Source organism: Oncorhynchus nerka, linkage group LG12 (assembly GCF_034236695.1).
Source record: "Oncorhynchus nerka isolate Pitt River linkage group LG12, Oner_Uvic_2.0, whole genome shotgun sequence".
NCBI classification, from domain to species: Eukaryota; Metazoa; Chordata; class Actinopteri; order Salmoniformes; family Salmonidae; genus Oncorhynchus; species Oncorhynchus nerka.
In genome coordinates this window covers 64,293,698-64,312,036 of record NC_088407.1, presented here as the reverse complement: position 1 = coordinate 64,312,036, position 18,339 = coordinate 64,293,698, and the positions used below count along the sequence as shown (strand labels likewise).

Below are 18,339 nucleotides of genomic sequence, written 5' to 3'. Positions count from 1 at the left end.
GTAAAAGTACTAACCAGGCAGTAATCTTTCTAGCCTAAACTGAAACCTGATCTTAAGATGCTTATTCCTCAGGTCAACCTCAAGATCAACCCTCATTTCAACCCAATCCTCTCAGGTGTATCTCACTAACAGTCTCTTGTTGTTCCTTCTGTTTTGATCCCAGTTATTGACAGTTGTACTGTCGCTGTGGCCACCAACGACACACAGGAAGGGGTGTGGTACATCTCGTCCAATGTGTGCGGCCCCCACGGACGCTGCATCAGCCAACCTGCTGGGAACTTCACCTGTTCCTGTGAACCGGGCTTCACTGGAACATACTGTCACGAGAGTGAGTAGACACACACACCATCATAATCAGACATCATTGACTTTATCATCATAATCATCACCATCATCATACCATGAGACTAAACATCCCATTCCTTACTGTAACACACCACTGATTTCATCAGTCTCATTATTGTCTTCCTCATCATTCCCATCCTCATTCATAGTTTCTCCCCTCTCCCTCCCAGATGTAAACGACTGTGTGTCGTCTCCCTGTAAGAACGGAGGAACTTGCATCGACGGGATCAGCTCTTTCCAGTGCTTTTGCCCTGACGGCTGGGAGGGCACGCTGTGTGTCATGGGTATGTGTGTGTGTCCCTGGGTGGTTTTACTCTTATCTCTCCATGGTGTGTGTGTTTCTCTAACTGATCCGTGGTGGTGGTGTTCCAGATGTGAATGAGTGCAGTAGGAACCCCTGTAAGAACGGAGGTCGCTGTGTGGACCTGGTCAATGACTTCTACTGTCAATGCCAGGACAACTGGAAGGGCAAGACCTGCCACTCACGTGAGAGCCAGTGTGACTCCAGTACCTGTAGTAATGGGGGGACGTGCTTTGACCACGGGGACACCTTTCGCTGTACCTGTTTGTCAGGGTGGGGCGGCAGCACCTGCAACACAGGTAAGAATCTATTATTGCTTGGTTTTAGCTATGTCATTCAGGGGAAAGTCCAATAGATCTCTGGTCCATATACGCTCCATAGGAGTAATTTTGTTGTAGTTGCTGAAACATGAATATAGGTTCCTATTTGATTTCTCTTGTCAGGCAAGAACAGCACGTGTGACTCTAACCCATGTGAGAACAGAGGGACCTGTGTCGGAGGGGGTGATGCCTACACCTGCATCTGCAAGGATGGCTGGGAGGGGCCCACATGTGCTCAGAGTAAAGCACAATTTACTGAATTATTTTCAGGTTATAATCATAAACTAAAACATAGGTCTGATTTTTATTCTGTGTCATCCCCTCTCTTCACAGATACTAATGACTGCAAAACTACCCCCTGGTAAGTTGAACATATTGAATAAACCAAAATACTTTTAATATCTTATAAGTCTATCCCATCTCTTCACAGACCCACACGCACTGATATCAGAGCATAATCTCTCAGTGTTCTGGTTTCAAAACAGGAACAAATTACTCCCACACACTGCTCATCTCGCAAATTTAATTTAACGCTTAGAGATTTCCTGTTAAAGTTTGTTCCGTGGAGGTGTATGTGTGAAAGGGGAAGTGTGTGTATCCCTGACACCTCTACAGAACAGTGCAGGGCCTGACAGCTGGGTATTCCAGGATCCATTAGATCAGAGGGACTGAGTGGACAAAGGCTCCCGCCACCACAATGACTGACAGGAGGATAAGCAGAGTGGGTGGGGGGACGCCCCTCACCCCTCACCCAATTCTTCACTACTTACCCCTGAGCATGGGTTGGTGTAGGCAATGGGGGCGGGGGGGCTGGGGAGCAGCATATAGGGCCAGCACAGTATGGGGTCATTTTGGGATTTGCATCTGAAGATGGACATTGATAAGGGATCAGCTTTAGTGACCACAGTCTCTGTCTCTAGTCTCCTACCTTGGGATTCTGCTGCTGGGATCGAGACCTGAGATTGTGAAGGCTTTCTTCTCTTTGTAGTCTGAGTCTTCAGCCTTTTGTATGCTGCTGCACGTGTGCCAATGGTATGGGCTGATGTATTGATGTGTGGTTCTGTTTCCTTCCTCCAGCTATAACAGTGGTGTCTGTGTGGATGGTGTGAACTGGTTCCGCTGTGAGTGTGCCCCAGGATTCGCTGGACCAGACTGCCGGATCAGTGAGTCCCTGGGAACCAGAGGGGTGCGGTGGGGTCAGATTGGAGGGTTCAGGGGTGAAAGGTGACGGTGGAATTTTGAGCTGATTGTTTGTGAGGGACAGATTAGGAAGCCTATCTTAACCTCCAACCTCTCTTGTGAGGACAGGTCAGCTGTATTCTGCAAACAGGTCAGTTCAGTCTGACATTCTCAGACACAATCCTCTTTCCTTTTCCCCTTTTCAGAGAGGGTCTATTTTTCACGTGGGGATGCCAGATATGAGAACCAACCAGTCCCTACCCTGTTGTGATGATATTATAGCTAGGTGCCTTGCAGTAGACTAGAGATATGTGTGTAGTAATGTACTCGTTTCCCCATCAGACATAGATGAGTGCCAGACGTCTCCCTGTGCCTATGGTTCTACCTGTGTGGATGAGATCAACAGCTTCCGCTGTGTGTGTCCCCTGGGCTGGGCTGGGCCTCGCTGCCAAGAGTGTGAGTACACTGCAGCAATAGAGAAAAGGCATTAATTACTGTATCCATGGAGTAGGGGAACTTTCTTCCATTCAACCCATGTGTGGTAGGAAGAGTTTCTAAGGGCTGAGCCTGATATTGCCTTAGTCCTAAACCTGCTCCTCTCTCCCCTCTGCAGTCATAGGGATCGGGAAGGCCTGTCGTTACTCCGGCCTGCAGTTCCCTCATGGCAGTCAATGGGAGGAGGAGTGTAATACCTGCCAGTGTGTCAACGGCAGTGTGCGCTGTTCTAAGGTGAGACTTGCATGGTTTTGTTACACACAGTGAAGGTGTGTGTGTGAGCTGCCTTTCTGACATCTGTTTGTGTGTGTGTGTGTGTGTGTGTGTGTGTGTGTGTGTGTGTGTGTGTGTGTGTGTGTAGGTGCAGTGTGGCCGACGGCCCTGTCTGCTCCATAGAGTTGCTTCCGGTCCAGACAGCATTGCCCCCTGTCCTAGAGGACAGGAGTGTGTAGAGCACAAATTCCTCACCTGCTTTGCCCCGCCATGCCACCAGTGGGGCGTGTGTTCTACCCCTGACCCCCCACCGGCCCTCCACACTCAGTGTGAACCCAATTGTGGTTATTTGGACAACAGCTGTGCCCGCATCACACTCATCTTCAATAGAGACAAAGTTCCACAGGTGAGTGCACGACATCATTACCTGACTAACATTAAAAAGATATACGATTCTACGATTATTGACTTAAAGTACAATGCAGCAATAGAGAAAATTACTGTATCCATGGAGTAGGGGAACTTTCTTCCATTGGACCTGAATCTCCGACCACATCCTCTGCCAGAGAATTAAAGTGTGTGTGTGTGTGTGTGTGTGTGTGCTGATCAAAGGGTACCATTGTGGAGAACATCTGTTTGGAGCTGAGGTACCTTCCCATCACCCAGACCCTGGCTAAGGAACGTACGCTCCTCATTCTCTGTGACCTGTCCTACTCCAACAGTGATGCCGTGGAGGTTGCCATGGTGAGTGCCTCACCCCCCCTACCACCACTACGACCTCACCTCAGCCCCCCACCTCAAGACTATGAACTGTTGCCATCTGCCAATGATCCCCTCTTACCTCCTCCTCACCTCTGTCACCCGCCAGAACAGGCACTCTCTCCTCTCTTTCAGTTAGCCACGAGGGCCTTGACCCATTTTGTTCTCTCTTTCACTTTATTAAATCACATACATAATTTGTCATTATAAATGGGTTCCAGAGTACACTTGTATAATTGGAAGATTTTCTTTTCCTCTTTGTAAGTGTGGAGAGCATTTTTGAAGCACGACGCCCTTCGCCTGAACATCTGGATGACATTTAGCTTTACTTTGGAACACCTTACTGTTTCTCTCTATGTTGGCAGCAGCCACTCAATGTTAGTGGTGGCTGTTTAACAGTCTGATGGCCTTGAGAAAGAAGCTGTTTTTCAGTCTCTCGGTCCCTGCTTTGATGCACCTGTAATGACCTCGCCTTCTGGATGATAGCGGAGTGAACAGGCAGTGGCTCGGGTGGTTGTTGTCCTTGACGATCTTTATGGCCTTCCTGTGACATCGGGTGGTGTAGGAGTCCTGGAGGGTAGGTAGTTTGCACCCGGTGATGTGTTGTACAGACCTCACTACCCTCTGGAGAGCCTTACGGTTGTGGGCGGAGCAGTTGCTGTACCAGGCGGTGTTAAAAGTTTGTGAGTGCTTTTGGTGACAAGCCAAATTTCTTCAGCCTGCGCCTTCTTCACAATGCTGTCTGTGTGGGTGAACCAATTCAGTTTATACGTGATGTGTAAGCTGAGGAACTTAAAATGTACTACTGTCCCGTCGATGTGGATAGGGGGGTGCTCCCTCTGCTGTTTCCTGAAGACCACAATCATCTTCCTTGTTTTGTTGACGTTGAGTGTGAGATTATTTTCCTGACTTCACACTGAGGGCCCTCACCTCCTCTCTGTAGGCCATCTCGTCGTTGTTGGTAATCAAGCCTACCACTGTAGTGTCGTCCGCAAACTTAATGATTGAGTTGGAAGCGTGCATGGCCACGCAGTCGTGGGTGAATAGGGAGTACAGGAGAGGGCTCAGAACGCACCCTTGTGGGGCCCCAGTGTTGAGGATCAGCGGGGTGGAGATGTTGTTACCTACCCTCACCACCTGGGGGCGGCCCGCCAGGAAGTCCAGTCCCCAGTTGCACAGGGCGGGGTCGAGACCCAGGGTCTCGAGCTTGATGACGAGTTTGGAGGGTACTATGGTGTTAAATGCTGAGCTGTAGTCGATGAACAGCATTCTCACATAGGTATTCCTCTTGTCCAGATGGGTTAGGGCCGTGTGCAGTGTGGTTGCGATTGCGTCGTCTGTGGACCTATTGGGGCGGTAAGCAAATTGGAGTGGGTCTAGGGTGTCAGGTAGGGTGGAGGTGATATGTCCTTGACTAGTCTCTCAAAGCACTTCATGATGACGGAAGTGAATGCTACGGGGCGGTAGTCGTTTAGCTCAGTTACCTTAGCTTTATTGGGAACAGGAACAGTGGTGGCCCTCTTGAAGCATGTGGGGACAGCAGACTGGGATAAGGTTTGATTGAATATGTCCGTCAACACACCAGCCAGCTGGTCTGTGCATGTTCTGAGGACACGGCTGGGGATGCCGTCTGGGCCTGCAGCCTTGCGAGGGTTAACACGTTTAAATGTCGGCTGCAGTGAAGGAGAGTCCGCAGGTTTTGGTAGCGGGCCGTGTCAGTGGCACTGTATTGTCCTCAAAGTGAGCAATAAAGTTATTTAGTCTGTCTGGCAGCAAGACATCCTGGTCCGCGACGGGGCTGGTTTTCTTTTTGTAATCCGTGATTGACTGTAGACCCTGCCACATACCTCTTGTTTCTAAGCCTTGAATTGCGACTCTACTTTGTCTCTATACTGACGCTTAGCTTGTTTTATTGCCTTACGGAGCGAATAGCTACACTGTTTGTATTCGGTCATGTTTCCGGTCACCTTGCCCTGGTTAAAAGCAGTGGTTTGCGCTTTCAGTTTCGTGCGAATGCTGCCATCAATCCACAGTTTCTGGTTTGGGAATGTTTTAATCGTTGCTGTGGGTATAACATCGTCGATGCACTTTCTAATGAACTCGCTCACAGAATCAGCGTATTCGTTAATGTTGTTGTTGGACGCAATGCGGAACATATCCCAATCCACATGATCGAAGCAATCTTGAAGCGTGGAATCAGATTGGTCGGACCAGCGTTGAACAGACCTGAGCACGGGAGCTTCTTGTGTTAGTCTCTGTCTGTCGGCTGAAAGCAACAAAATGGAGTCGTGGTGCGTTGCGGAAGTTAGAATAACAATGATCCAGGGTTTTACCAGCCCTGGTTGCGCAATCGATATGATAGAATTTAGGGAGTCTTTGTTTTCAGATTAGCCTTGTTAAAATCCCCAGCTACAATGAATGCAGCCTCAGGATATGTGGTTTCCAGTTTACATAGTGTCAAATAAAGTTTGTTCAGGGCCATCGATGTGTCTGCTTGGGGGGGAATATATACGGCTGTGATTATAATCAAAGAGAATTCCCTTGTTGATAATGCGGTCGACATTTGATTGTGAGGAATTCTAAATCAGGTGAACAGAAGGACTTGAGTTCCTGTATGTTGTTATGATCACACCATGTCTCGTTAATCATAAGGCATACCCCCCTGCCCCTCTTCTTACCAGAAAGATGCTCGTTTCTGTCGGCGCAATGCTTGAAGAAACCAGCTGGCTGTACCGACTCCGATAGAGTCTCTCGAGTGAGTCATGTTTCCATGAAGCAAAGAACGTTACAGTCTCTGATGTCTCTTTGGAATGCTACCCTTGCTCGGATTTCATCAACCTTGTTGTCAAGAGACTGGACATTGGGAGTAGTATGCTAGGGAGTGGTGCGCGATGTTCCCGTTTCCGGAGCCTGACCAGAAGACCGCTTCGTTTTCCCTCTTTTACGGCGGCGTTGTTTTGGGTCGCCGGCTGGGATCCGATCCATTGTCCTGGGTGGAAGGCAGAACACAGGATCCGCTTCAGGAAAGTCATATTCCTGGTCGTAATGAGGGTGAGTTGACGTTGCTCTTATATTCAGTAGTTCCTCCCGACTGTATGTAATGAAACCTAAGATTACCTGGGGTACCAATGTAAGAAATAACACGTAAAAAAACGAAATACTGCATAGTTTCCTAGGAACGCGAAGCGAGGCGGCCATCTCTGTCGGCGCCGGAAGTATAAGTTAGGTCGAACAATAGGTAAGTAAAGAAATAAAACAACAGTAAAAAAACTGTGAAAAATAACAGTAGCGAGGCTATATACAGTAGTGAGGCTATAAAAGTTGTGAGGCTACATACAGACACCGGTTAGTCAGGCTGATTGAGGTAGTATATACATGTAGATATGGTGAAAGTGACTATGCATATATGATAAACAGAGAGTAGCAGCAGCGTAAAAGAGGGGTTGGGGGAGGCACACAATGCAAATAGTCCGGGTAGCCTTATGATTACCTGTTCAGGAGTCTTATGGCTTGGGGATAAAAACTGTTGAGAAGCCATTTTGTCCTAGACTTGGCACTCCGGTACCGCTTGCCATGCGGTAGTAGAGAGAACAGTCTATGACTGGGGTAGCTGGGGTCTTTGACAATTTTTAAGGCCTTCCTCTGACACAGCCTGGTGTAGAGGTCCTGGATGGCAGGCAGCTTAGCCCCAGTAATATACTGGGCCGTATGCACTATCCTCTGTAGTGCCTTGCGGTCAGAGGCCGAGCAATTGCCGTACCAGGTAAATATGCAACCAGTCAGGATGCTCTCAATGTTGCAGCTGTAGAACCTTTTGAGGATCTCAGGACCCATGCCAAATCTTTTTAGTTTCCTGAGGGGGAATATGCTTTGTCATGCCTTCTTCACGACTGTCTTGGTGTGTTTGGACCATTCTAGTTTGTTGTTGATGTGGACACCAAGGAACTTGAAGCTCTCATCCTGCTCCACTAGAGCCCCGTCGATGAGAATGGGGGCGTGCTCTGTCCACTTGGTTACGTTGAGGGATAGGCTGTTATTCTGGCACCACCCGGCCAGGTCTCTGACCTCCTCTCTATAGGCTGTCTCGTCGTTGTCGGTGATTAGGCCTACTACTGTTGTGTCGTCTGCGAACTTAATGGTGGTGTTGGAGTCGTGCCTGGCCATGCAGTCGTGGGTGAATAGGGAGTACAGGAAGGGACTGAGCACGCACCCCTGGGGAGCTCCAGTGTTGAGGATCAGCATGGCAGATGTGTTGCTACCTACCCTCACCACCTGGGAGCGGCCCGTCAGGAAGTCCAGGATCCAGTTGCAGAGGGAGGTATTTACTCCCAGGATCCTTAGCTTAGTAATGAGCTTTGAGGGTACTATGGTGTTGAACGCTGAGCTGTAGTCAATGAATAGCATTCTCACGAAAGTGTTCCTTTTTTTCCAGTTGGGAAAGGGCTGTGTGGAGTGCAATAGAGATTGAATCATCTGTGGATCTGTTGGGGCGGTATGCAAGTTGGAGTGGGTCTAGGGTTTCTGGGATAATGGTGTTGTGAGCCATGACCAGCCTTTCAAAGCACTTCATAGCTATGGACGTGAGTGCTACGGGTCTGTAGTCATTTAGGCAGGTTGCCTTTGTGTTCTTGGGTACGGGGACTATGGTGGTCTGCTTGAAACATGTTGGTTTTACAGACTCAATCAGGGACAAGTTGAAAATGTCAGTGAAGACACCTGCCAGTTGGTGAGCACATGCCTGGAAAGGTCTTAATCATGTCGGCTACGGAGAGCGTGATCACACAGTCATCCGGAAAAGCTGATGCTCTCATGCATGCCTCAGTGTTGCTTGCCTTGAAGCGAGCATAGAAGTGATTTAGCTCGTCTGGTAAGCTCGTGTCACTGGGCAGCTCGCGACTGTGCTTCCCTTTTGTAGTCTGTAATAGTATGCAAGCCCTGCCACATAGGACGAGCGTCGGAGCCGGTGTAGTATGATTCAATCTTAGCGCTGTGTTGATGCTTTGCCTGTTTGATGGTTCGTCGCAGGTCATAGCAGGATTTCTTGTAAGCTTCCGGGTTAGAGTCACGCACCTTGAACGAGGCAGCTCTACCCTTTAGCTCAGTGCGAATGTTGCCTGTAATCCATGGCTTCTGGTTGGGGTATGTACGTACAGTCACTGTGGGGACGACGTCCTCGATGCACACAATTGATGAAGCCAGTGACTGATGTGGTGTACTCCTCAATGCCATCGGAAGAATCCTGGAACATGTTCCAGTCTGTGATAGCAAAACAGTCCTGTAGTTTAGCATCTGCTTCATCTGACCACTTTTTTATAGACCGAGTCACTGGTGCTTCCTGCTTTAATTTTTGCTTGTAAGCATGAATCAGGAGGATAGAGTTGAGGTCGGATTTACCAAATGGAGGGCGAGGGAGAGCCTTGTACCCGTCTCTGTGTGTGGAGTACAGGTGATCTAGAATTGGTTTCCCTCTGGTTGCACATTTAACATGTTGATAGAAATTTGGTAGAACGGATTTAAGTTTCCCTGCATTAAAGTGTCCGGCCACTAGGAGTGCCGTCTCTGGGTGAGTGGTTTCCTGTTTGCTTATTTCCTTATACAGCTGACTGAGTGCGGTATTAGTGCCAGCATCTGTCTGTGGTGATAAATAAACAGCCACGAAAAGTATAGCTGAAAACTCTCTAGGCGAGTAGTGTGGCCTGCAATTCATCACAATATACTCTATTTCAGGTGAGCAAAATCTCGAGACTTCGTGCACCAGCTGTTGTTTACAAATATGCACAGACCGCCCCCCCTCGTCTTACCGGAGTGTGCGTGTGCTGTTCTATCTTGTCGGTGCAGCGTATATCCCGCTAGCTGAATATCCATGTCTTCATTCAGCCACGATTCCGTGAAACATAAGATATTACAGTTTTTGATGTCCCGTTGGTAGGATATTCGCGATCGTACCTCGTCTAATTTATTGTCCAATGATTGCACGTTGGCGAGTAGTATTGACGGTAACGGCAGCTTTCCCACTCGCCTTCTGAGGGTTCTCACGAGGCATTCGGCTCTTTGTCCTCTGTACCTGCGTCGCTTCCTCTTGCAAATAACGGGGATGTCGGCCTTGTCGGGTGTTTCGAGAATGTCCTGTGCGTCCTGCTTGTTGTAGAAAAAATCTTAGTCTAATCCGAGGTGAGTAATCGCTGTCCTGATATCCAGAAGCTCTTTTTTTGCCGTAAGATACGGTTGCAGAACGGCTGCCATTTCTTCCGGCACCATTTTGGTTTAGTCCTCTCTGAAGCCTAGAGGCTGTTAGATGTCAGAATGGGGTGATGGGCTGTGTGTCACAGTGTGTGTGTGTGTGTGTTTGAATGAGCAGCTGCTTTCCCAGAGAGAAGAAAGAGGAGTCTTGCTGACTGACTGACTCTCTTCTCATTCTTCACACTGACTGGCTGGCTGGCCTGGGAGCCACAGCTGGCCTGTTCTCCATTGTTCATCCTAATTAAAGTGCACAGCATCCAGCTAATCTCCCTCTGCCCCCCCTGGACTCTCTGGTCCACTTATTAGGCAATTAACTAGACCTGCTTTGTGCTCTATAGGGGCGCATGTGAGAAGTTAGGACTAGGAGTGAATCTAGGAGTGAATCTCTCTCACCTATTGTGTTGACTCACCATTTATCCTACTCTCTCCCAGTCTTATGATCAGGATGGTCAGGAGCGGGATGGAAACCGTGATCAGATTCAGGAGGCTGCCAGTGCCATCATCGGTGCCCTGTCCAAACGACACAACAGCACTGTCATGCTGGCCGTGGTGGAGGTCAAAGTGGAGACGCAGGTCATGTCCCAGTCTGTGGGTGAGTGACTGGACTCGACTTGGTTTAACTTTAGCATGTTTTTATACTGTGCTTCGATTAGGTAGCATTACAGTACATGATAGTAAAGTATAATTTTATGGTCTTTCTGTCTCCAGACCACCTGGTGCCAGTGCTGTGCGTGGTGTTCAGTGTGCTGTGGATCTTCTGCATCGTGGTGTGTGTGTGGTGGACCCGTAAGAGGAAAAAAGAGCGTGAGAGAGAGTCTGCAGTGGAGGACAGCACTGTCAATAACCTTCTGGAGCCACTGAGGGTCATCTTGCCACAGCGCATAGACAACCTAGACAAAGACATTCAGTACGAATGCAAGAAACTCATGAGCCCTCCAGACCGGACGTGTGACGGGGCTGAGGGAGAGGAGGAAGAGGAGCTGAGGAGGGGAAGGATGGAGCTAGACAAGTGCTCCACACAAAAGTGCTCATTGGCAGGAGTGCAGGACAGAGTGATGTGCAAAGGGGGGGTGATCTGTACGATGCGTAGCACCCCTGTTAAAACCCCCCACCGGACAGTGCACAGTCCCAAAGACAACCGGTGTAAAAACCTCAGCGCTGCCAACTTCAGTGAGGATGTCAAAGATCATTATGTATGAGCACAGCTAGAGGTGGGACTTCTCAAACTAAAGATGATGTCTCTATGTAATAGAAAAAGACAAGCACCAATAGTAAAGATTTAAGACATGTTTTACATTTCATTTGACTTTATTCTCTGTCTGCAACATGGAGCCTTCTTATTTACTTAAAACATTGCAAATTCACATTTCAGTGACCAAAAGAGACCTTCATTTTCTTCCTTTCTTTTTTTGGTTTACAAATTGTTGCTTCCTTTAAAGGAGAGACCTTTTTTTCACATTGTGTCACTGAGAAGATTGTGTATCATGTGACTTTGGCGAGAGCACTGCCATTGGAGGCAGGCGTTGCACTACTACATTACTACTAGTGCATTTAGTCCTTATCTGCCTTAACCCGCACTGTGGGCATTTACTTTGTTCTCTTGGTATAATAATGTAATTTGTGTAAGTAAAATTATGTAAAAGGTTTTATATATATATATATATATACACTACCGGTCAAAAGTTTTAGAACATCTACTTATTCAAGAGTTTTTCTTTATTTTTACTATTTTCTACATTGTAGAATAATAGTGATGACATCAAAACTATGAAATAACACATATGGAATCATGTAGTAACCAAAAAAGTGTTAAACATATCAAAATATATTTTATATTTGAGATTCTTCAAATAGCCACCCTTTGCCTTGATGACAGCTTTGCACACACTTGGCATTCTCTCATCCAGCTTCATGAGGTAGTTACCTGGAATGCATTTCAATTAACAGGCGTGCCTTCTTAAAAGTTAATTTGTGGAATTGAATGTGTTTGAGGCAATCAGTTGTGTTGTGACAAGGTAGGGGTGGTATACATAAGATTTGGTGAAAGACCAAGTCCATATTATAGCAAGAACAGCTCAAATAAGCAAAGAGAAACAGCAGTCCATCATTACTTTAAGACATGAAGGTCAGTCAACACGGAACATTTCAAGAACTTTGAAAGTTTCTGCAAGTGCATTCACAAAAACCATCAAGCGCTATGATGAAACTGGCTCTCATGAAGACCGCCACAGGAATGGAAGACCCAGAGTTACCTCTGCTGCAGAGGATAAGTTCATTAGAGTTATCAGCCTCAGAAATTGCAGCCTAAATAAATGCTTCACAGAGTTCAAGTAACAGACACATCTCAACATCAACTGTTCAGAGGAGACTGTGAATCAGTTCTTCATGGTTGAATTGCTGCAAAGAAACAACTACTAAATGACACCGATAAGAAGAAGAGACTTGCTTGGGCCAAGAAACACGAGCAATGGACATTAGACCGGTGGAAATTTGTCCTTTGGTCTAGAGTCCAAATTGGAGATTTTTGGTTCCAACCGTCTTGTCTTTGTGAGACTCGATGTGGGTGAACGGATGATATCCGCATGTGTATTTCCCACCATAAAGCATGGAGGAGGAGGTTTCGTGGTGTGTGGGTGCTTTGCTTGACACTGTCTGTGATTTCTTTAGAATTCAAAGCACACTTTACCAGCATAGCTACCACAGCATTCTGCAGCGAAACGCCATCCCATCTGGTTAGGCCTTAAACACACTATCATGTGTTTTTCAACAGGACAATGACCCAACACAATTCCAGGCTGTGTACGGGCTATTTGACCAGAAGGAGAGCGATGGAGTGCTGCATCAGATGACCTCAAACAAATTGAGATGGTTTGTGATGAGTCGGACCGCAGAGTGAAGGAAAAGCAACCAACAAGTGCTCAGCATATATGTGGGAACTACTTCAAGACTGTTGGAAAAGCATTCCAGGTGAAGCTGGTTGAGAGAATGCCAAGAGTTTGCAACACTGTCATCAAGGCAAAGGGTGGCTATTTGAAGAATCTCAAATATATTTTTGATTTGTTTAACACTTTTTTGGTTACTATATGATTCCATATGTGTTGTTTCATATTTTGATGATAACAAAAAACTCTTGAATGATTAGGTGTTGTAAATATTTTGACTGGTAGTGCATATATATATATATATATATATATAAGACCTTTGGAAAGCTATAAGCTGTATAACACCTGACATCAGCATTAGTTTAGAAACAAACATATTTTCCATGATATGTCAATGCTTCTAAAGACCTTGTGTATATCCCTATAACATGCCTTTTGCTCACTTCCTGCAGGCCTATGCTTTATTATTTCACTATTTGCTTTGGTAGAAAGTTCCTTCAGCCCTTCTTTTATTATTTCATCTCATTCAAAGAATTGATCCAGAACTTAACAATTCATATAAAGGGAAAAGATGTCCTTTCACAACTCTTCATATTACCATAAAAGTGTTTCTTTGAACAATGTATATATGTAAATATAAACATGTCTGTGTATATTTGAATTTAGTAACTTAAGTAATCCTTTTTATTATAGTTATTCTAAAGAATAAGGTTGTTTATGTTTTGTTCGTTTGTTATTCCGTTTTATTAGTGTCTGTTGACACAGGCCAGGTTTTATACAGATTTATGGACAATATCCAGGGTCCCACATAATCACAAAAGCATTGACAGAAACACATTATTCTAAGTGCTTGTTTGTTTTGCTTTCTGATTTGATTATGTTCTAACACTTAAAATTGTCAGTAAGCACAGATGTTAGTTCTAGTTCTAGGCTTGTCCTTGTCTGCTGCTTAAGTCAGAGCTATCGATTGGGAGTTTCCCTTGTGAATGCTGGCTCACCATCTCCCATTCGCCATGCTACTGTATGTGAATGTTAGAATGTCCTATTATAATGCAGGGGTCAGAGGAGGCTGGTGGGAGGACCTATAGGAGGATGGGCTCATTGTAATGGCTGGATTGGAATTAATGGAACAGTATCAAACATATGGAAACCATGTTTGACTCGGTCCCATTATTCCATTCGAGCCATTACAATGACCGCGTCCTCCTATAGCTCCTCCCACCAGCCTCCTCTGGCATCGGGTGTACCAGTGAATGGATGGTTTGTGTTGATCTGATACAGAAGCAGTGCTAGCGTGCTCTTAATCATCGTGATTTGGGTCAGAATCAGGAGTAACTACAATTAAATATCAAGGCCATTAAATTCATGATCAGAGCAATCCAGTGGTTTAATCTTTGTCTGGGCAGGATCACTCAGTTACCCAGCCCTACAGTGGTGCATTGGGTTTCTGCTTTCAATACTGGTCTAATGAAGGGAACACGTTTTATTATTGTTGTTGTTGTTGTGGTTGTTGTCCAGTGTTTGTATTGTATTCTGCTTCTGCACTAAGAAAGAGGAAGTTAATCTGTTGAGCATTACCTCAGTGGTGGTAGTGAAAATTATTTTTGTTGTTCTTTACAGTTTAATATTGTAATTCTCTGACAAGAATTGTGTTTTCAATTTTTTGATGATGCAAAAAGAAAATAATTCAAATCATTACCCATATCCAGCCAGCAGAATCCCACTAGCCCCAGAGAATGGGCTGAATGTGCAGAACATTTTTATTATTTTGTACAAAAGAACAGTTGCGTCTTGGTTTGTTAGTGGAATTTTTGTTTGTTTTTAGAACAATCCAATTATTTATTAAAGTATTTTATACCAATATCTTTGTTTTGTCCTGTTTATAGCATTGGAATTTGAACTTCTGTTTCAGTTTTTCAATTTGATCACCATTAGCCTGTCACGGATTCCTCCGGAACAATCATTACGCACGCACACCTGTCCCCTATTCCCACTGATTAGTATTTGTATATATGTGCCCTTTGGTTTCCATTGGGCTGTCGATTATTGTTACAATGTCCATTGGTGCGTGTGAGAACCTGTGCTGTGTGTTTTGGGCTTTGTGTTAATCATTGTGCGTGTGTTATTTATTCGAGGTACTCCTCGCTCTTTTTTTTGGGTTTCAACCCTTTGTTTTGTGTATGTGTTTGTTTGGTCTTCGCCCCCGTGCCTTTACACGGCATGCCGTCATTTTGGGTGTAATAAAAAACTATATTATGCATTCCTGCTTCTGTCTCCCGATCCTTCTTGCCAACATGACAAGCTCTAGCACTGGAAAACAAATTGAAATGTGTTGAAATGTAGTTTACGAAAGTTCAATCGGGAAGGCTGGTCTGAATGGCTTGTCACATTTAATTAATCTAGTAAACACAATATAATTCACATTGCTTGTCTTACCTCATCAGCATTGCAGGTATTTACTGTAGATGGTAGTGTTTATAATGTTACCTTGTCAGCATAGCAGGTATTTATATGGTAGTGCCATAATGTTACCTCGCCAGCATAGGGTCACGTCTCTCCTTTTACTTTACTATTAGCAAGCGTGCGGAATGTCATTCATCTATTAACTTCAGCCTATGAGCACGGCACACTAAGGCAATTCCACCATGCTTGATGATTAACCTATGGGCTCACTCGTGAAATAATCACTTTCCTTTCTTTCAACTAATGGGCATAAATCTAGGGGAGTATCCATATGTCAACTTAAACCTTGTGTCTCTCACTTGCTGTTTTGCAGCGACAGTCTTCTAACAAATTTCCACCTTTCCACCACCACCAACTGAAGGCCCCACCACCACCAGCTGCCCCACAGAGCAATATGTCATCAGCATCTGGCTCAGAGGAGCATACCTCAGAGACGAGGTCTACCCAAAACTATTCAATAAAAATCCATATTTCATTATGTCTCTTTTGTCATTCAGTTAAGCCTGTACTCAACTGAATTTGATTTGATGTGCTTTCACTTTATCAATGGAGCTGAATCTACTGTTTCTATAGGATTCATCTTTCTGTAGCTGATTGGCTATCTATCTACAGACGCCCATTCAGAACCACCAATAAGGTAAGTCCCTTGCATGCAGACTCCCATTCAGAACCACCAATAAGGTAAGTCCCTTGCGTGCATTCATCTGCCCTAATGCTTTACATTAGTAACATATAAACTACATGATGGCAGTAATGCAGCTGCATAGGGACTCTGTAATGCTCCATGGTTTGATATGTTCTGTTCTGTGATCGTAAACCCATCAGTCGTCTGGGAAGGATGGGAAACATGTCTGGAATCCAGGATCAGATATCAGTTAAGTCACGTGTGTACAGCACAGCATTTACTTACCTACTTGGTAGTACAATAAAGGAGAGAGAGAGGAGAGGGGGGAGGAGAGAAGGAGCCAATGGCACCCATTACAGTATATGTCACTGTACAGTATGTGTTCCTAGCATTCATTATGTAAGTCAACACCAGATTCCACGAGATACTGGCTTCGGTCAAGGGTATCTGTCCAAGACAGGTTACCCTCATCCACTCCACATAGTATCACACTGTTTTAGCTGTGATTGCAACCCCAAGAATGGTACCGAAGGAGATGTCTGCCGTTTTATGATCCCGTAACCAATTGTCCTATTGTGTATGTTTTATAACCGTAAAGCGGTCTTATAACCATAAAGTGCTTCTAGATATCAGGACAGCGATTACTTACCCCGTACTGGAGGAACACTTTTTCTTCAACGAGTCGAACAGGAAGGATTTACTTCAGATGCCCGACAAGGCCCCCATCCCAGTAATTCGCAGGAGAAAGAGTCAGAGGTATCGGGGACGAAGGTCCTGGTACCTTGAAAGGAATCGTCGCCGAGAGGGTAATCTACCTTTACCATCGGTCCTATTAGCCAATGTACAATCAATCGATAATCAAATAGACGAACTACGATAACGTACATCCTACCAACGGGACATTAAAACTGTAATATCTTATGTTTCACCGAGTCGTGGTTGAACGACAACATGAATAACATACAGCTGTGGGGTTTAAGCTTTTTTGGCAGGATAGAACAGCGGTCTCTGGTACTGTAAGACAAGGGGTGGCAGTCTATGTATATTTGTAAACATCAGCTGGTGCACGAAATCTAAGGAAGTCTCAAGGTTTTGCTTGCCTGATGTAGAGTATCTCATGATAAGCTATAGACCACACTATTTACCAAGAGAGTTTTCATCTGTATTTTTAGTAGCTGTCTAAACCAATGCTGGCATTAAGACCGCACTCAATGAGCTGTATACGGCCATAAGCAAACGGGAAAATTCTCATCCAGAGGCGAAGCTCCTAGTGGCCGTGGACTTTAATGCAGGGAAACTCAAATCTGTTTTACTCAATTTCTACCAGCAAGTTAAATGTGAAACCAGAGGGAAAAAAAACTCTAGACCACCTTTAATCCACACACAGAGACGCGTACAAAGCTCTCCCTCGCCCTCCATTTGGCAAATCTGACCATAATTATATCCTCCTGACTCCTGCTTACAAGCAAACCTAAAGCAGGAAGCATCAGTGACTCAGTCAATAAAAAGTGGTCAGATGATGAAGATGCTAAGTTACAGGACTGTTTTGCTAGCACAGACTGGAATATCTTCCGGGATTCTTCCAATGGCATTAAGGAGTACACCACATCAGTCACTGGCTTCATCAATAAGTGCACGTTGTGACCGTATGTTCCCCATTCCGTATGTTCCCCATTCAGCCATGGATTACAGGCAACATCCGCACTGAGATAAAGGGTAGAGCTGTCACTTTCAATGTGTGGGACTCTGACCCAGAAGCATATAAGAAATCCCACTATGCCCTCAGACAAACCATCAAACATGCATGTTTGATGGTTTGTCTGAGGGCATAGTGGGATTTCAGGCTTCATCAATAAACATGCATGTTTGATGGTTCGTCTGAGGGCATAGTGGGATTTCTTATATGCTTCTGGGTCAGAGTCCCACACATTGAACGCGAAAGGGTCGAGCTTAATGACAAGTTTGGAGGGTACTTTGGTGTTAAATGCTGAGCTGTAATCGATGAACAGCATTCTTACATAGGTATTCCTCTTGTCCAGATGGGTTAGGACAGTGTGCAGTGTGATGGCGATTGCATCGTCTGTGGACCTATTGGGGCGGTAAGCAAATTGGAGTGGGTCTAGGGTGTCAGGTAGAGTGGAGGTGATATGGTTCTTGACTAGTCTCTCAAAGCACTTCATGATGACGGATGTGAGTGCTACAGGGCGGTAGTCATTTGCCCTCTTGAAGCATGTGGGAACAGCAGACTGGGATAAGGATTGATTGAATATGTCTGTAAACACAACAGCCAGCTGGTCTGCGCATGCTCTGACGACGCGGCCGGGAATGCCGTCTGGGCCTGCAGCCTTACGAGGGTTAACACGTTTAAATGTTTTACTCATGTTGACTACAGTGAATGAGAGTCCACAGGTTTTGGTAGCGGGCCGTGTCAGTGACACTGTATTGTCCTCAAAGCGAGCAAAAAAGTTGTTTAGTCTGTCTGGGAGCAAGTCATTGACTGTAGACCCTGCCACATAC

General features: G+C 45.5%; 1 protein-coding gene across 4 annotated transcripts in view; it reads left to right on the top strand.

The window, feature by feature from the left end:
- LOC115138579 (protein jagged-2-like) overlaps nucleotides 1-15,000 on the top strand; it is a 39,209-nt gene extending 24,209 nt beyond the window's left edge. For 3 of the 4 annotated variants that reach the window (XM_029675550.2, XM_029675549.2, XM_029675551.2), the window contains 12 exons: nucleotides 164-328; nucleotides 516-629; nucleotides 718-945; nucleotides 1,090-1,206; nucleotides 1,300-1,327; nucleotides 2,044-2,129; nucleotides 2,488-2,601; nucleotides 2,759-2,874; nucleotides 3,002-3,259; nucleotides 3,466-3,597; nucleotides 10,285-10,444; nucleotides 10,561-15,000. In XM_029675550.2, the coding sequence (XP_029531410.1) occupies nucleotides 164-328; nucleotides 516-629; nucleotides 718-945; nucleotides 1,090-1,206; nucleotides 1,300-1,327; nucleotides 2,044-2,129; nucleotides 2,488-2,601; nucleotides 2,759-2,874; nucleotides 3,002-3,259; nucleotides 3,466-3,597; nucleotides 10,285-10,444; nucleotides 10,561-11,051 (2,009 nt within the window). In that variant the 3' untranslated portion in view covers nucleotides 11,052-15,000. The remainder of the gene's footprint in view (nucleotides 1-163; nucleotides 329-515; nucleotides 630-717; nucleotides 946-1,089; nucleotides 1,207-1,299; nucleotides 1,328-2,043; nucleotides 2,130-2,487; nucleotides 2,602-2,758; nucleotides 2,875-3,001; nucleotides 3,260-3,465; nucleotides 3,598-10,284; nucleotides 10,445-10,560) is intronic. The other variant, XM_065025730.1, reaches the window with a different exon arrangement.
- Nucleotides 15,001-18,339: the final 3,339 nt, after the last annotated feature.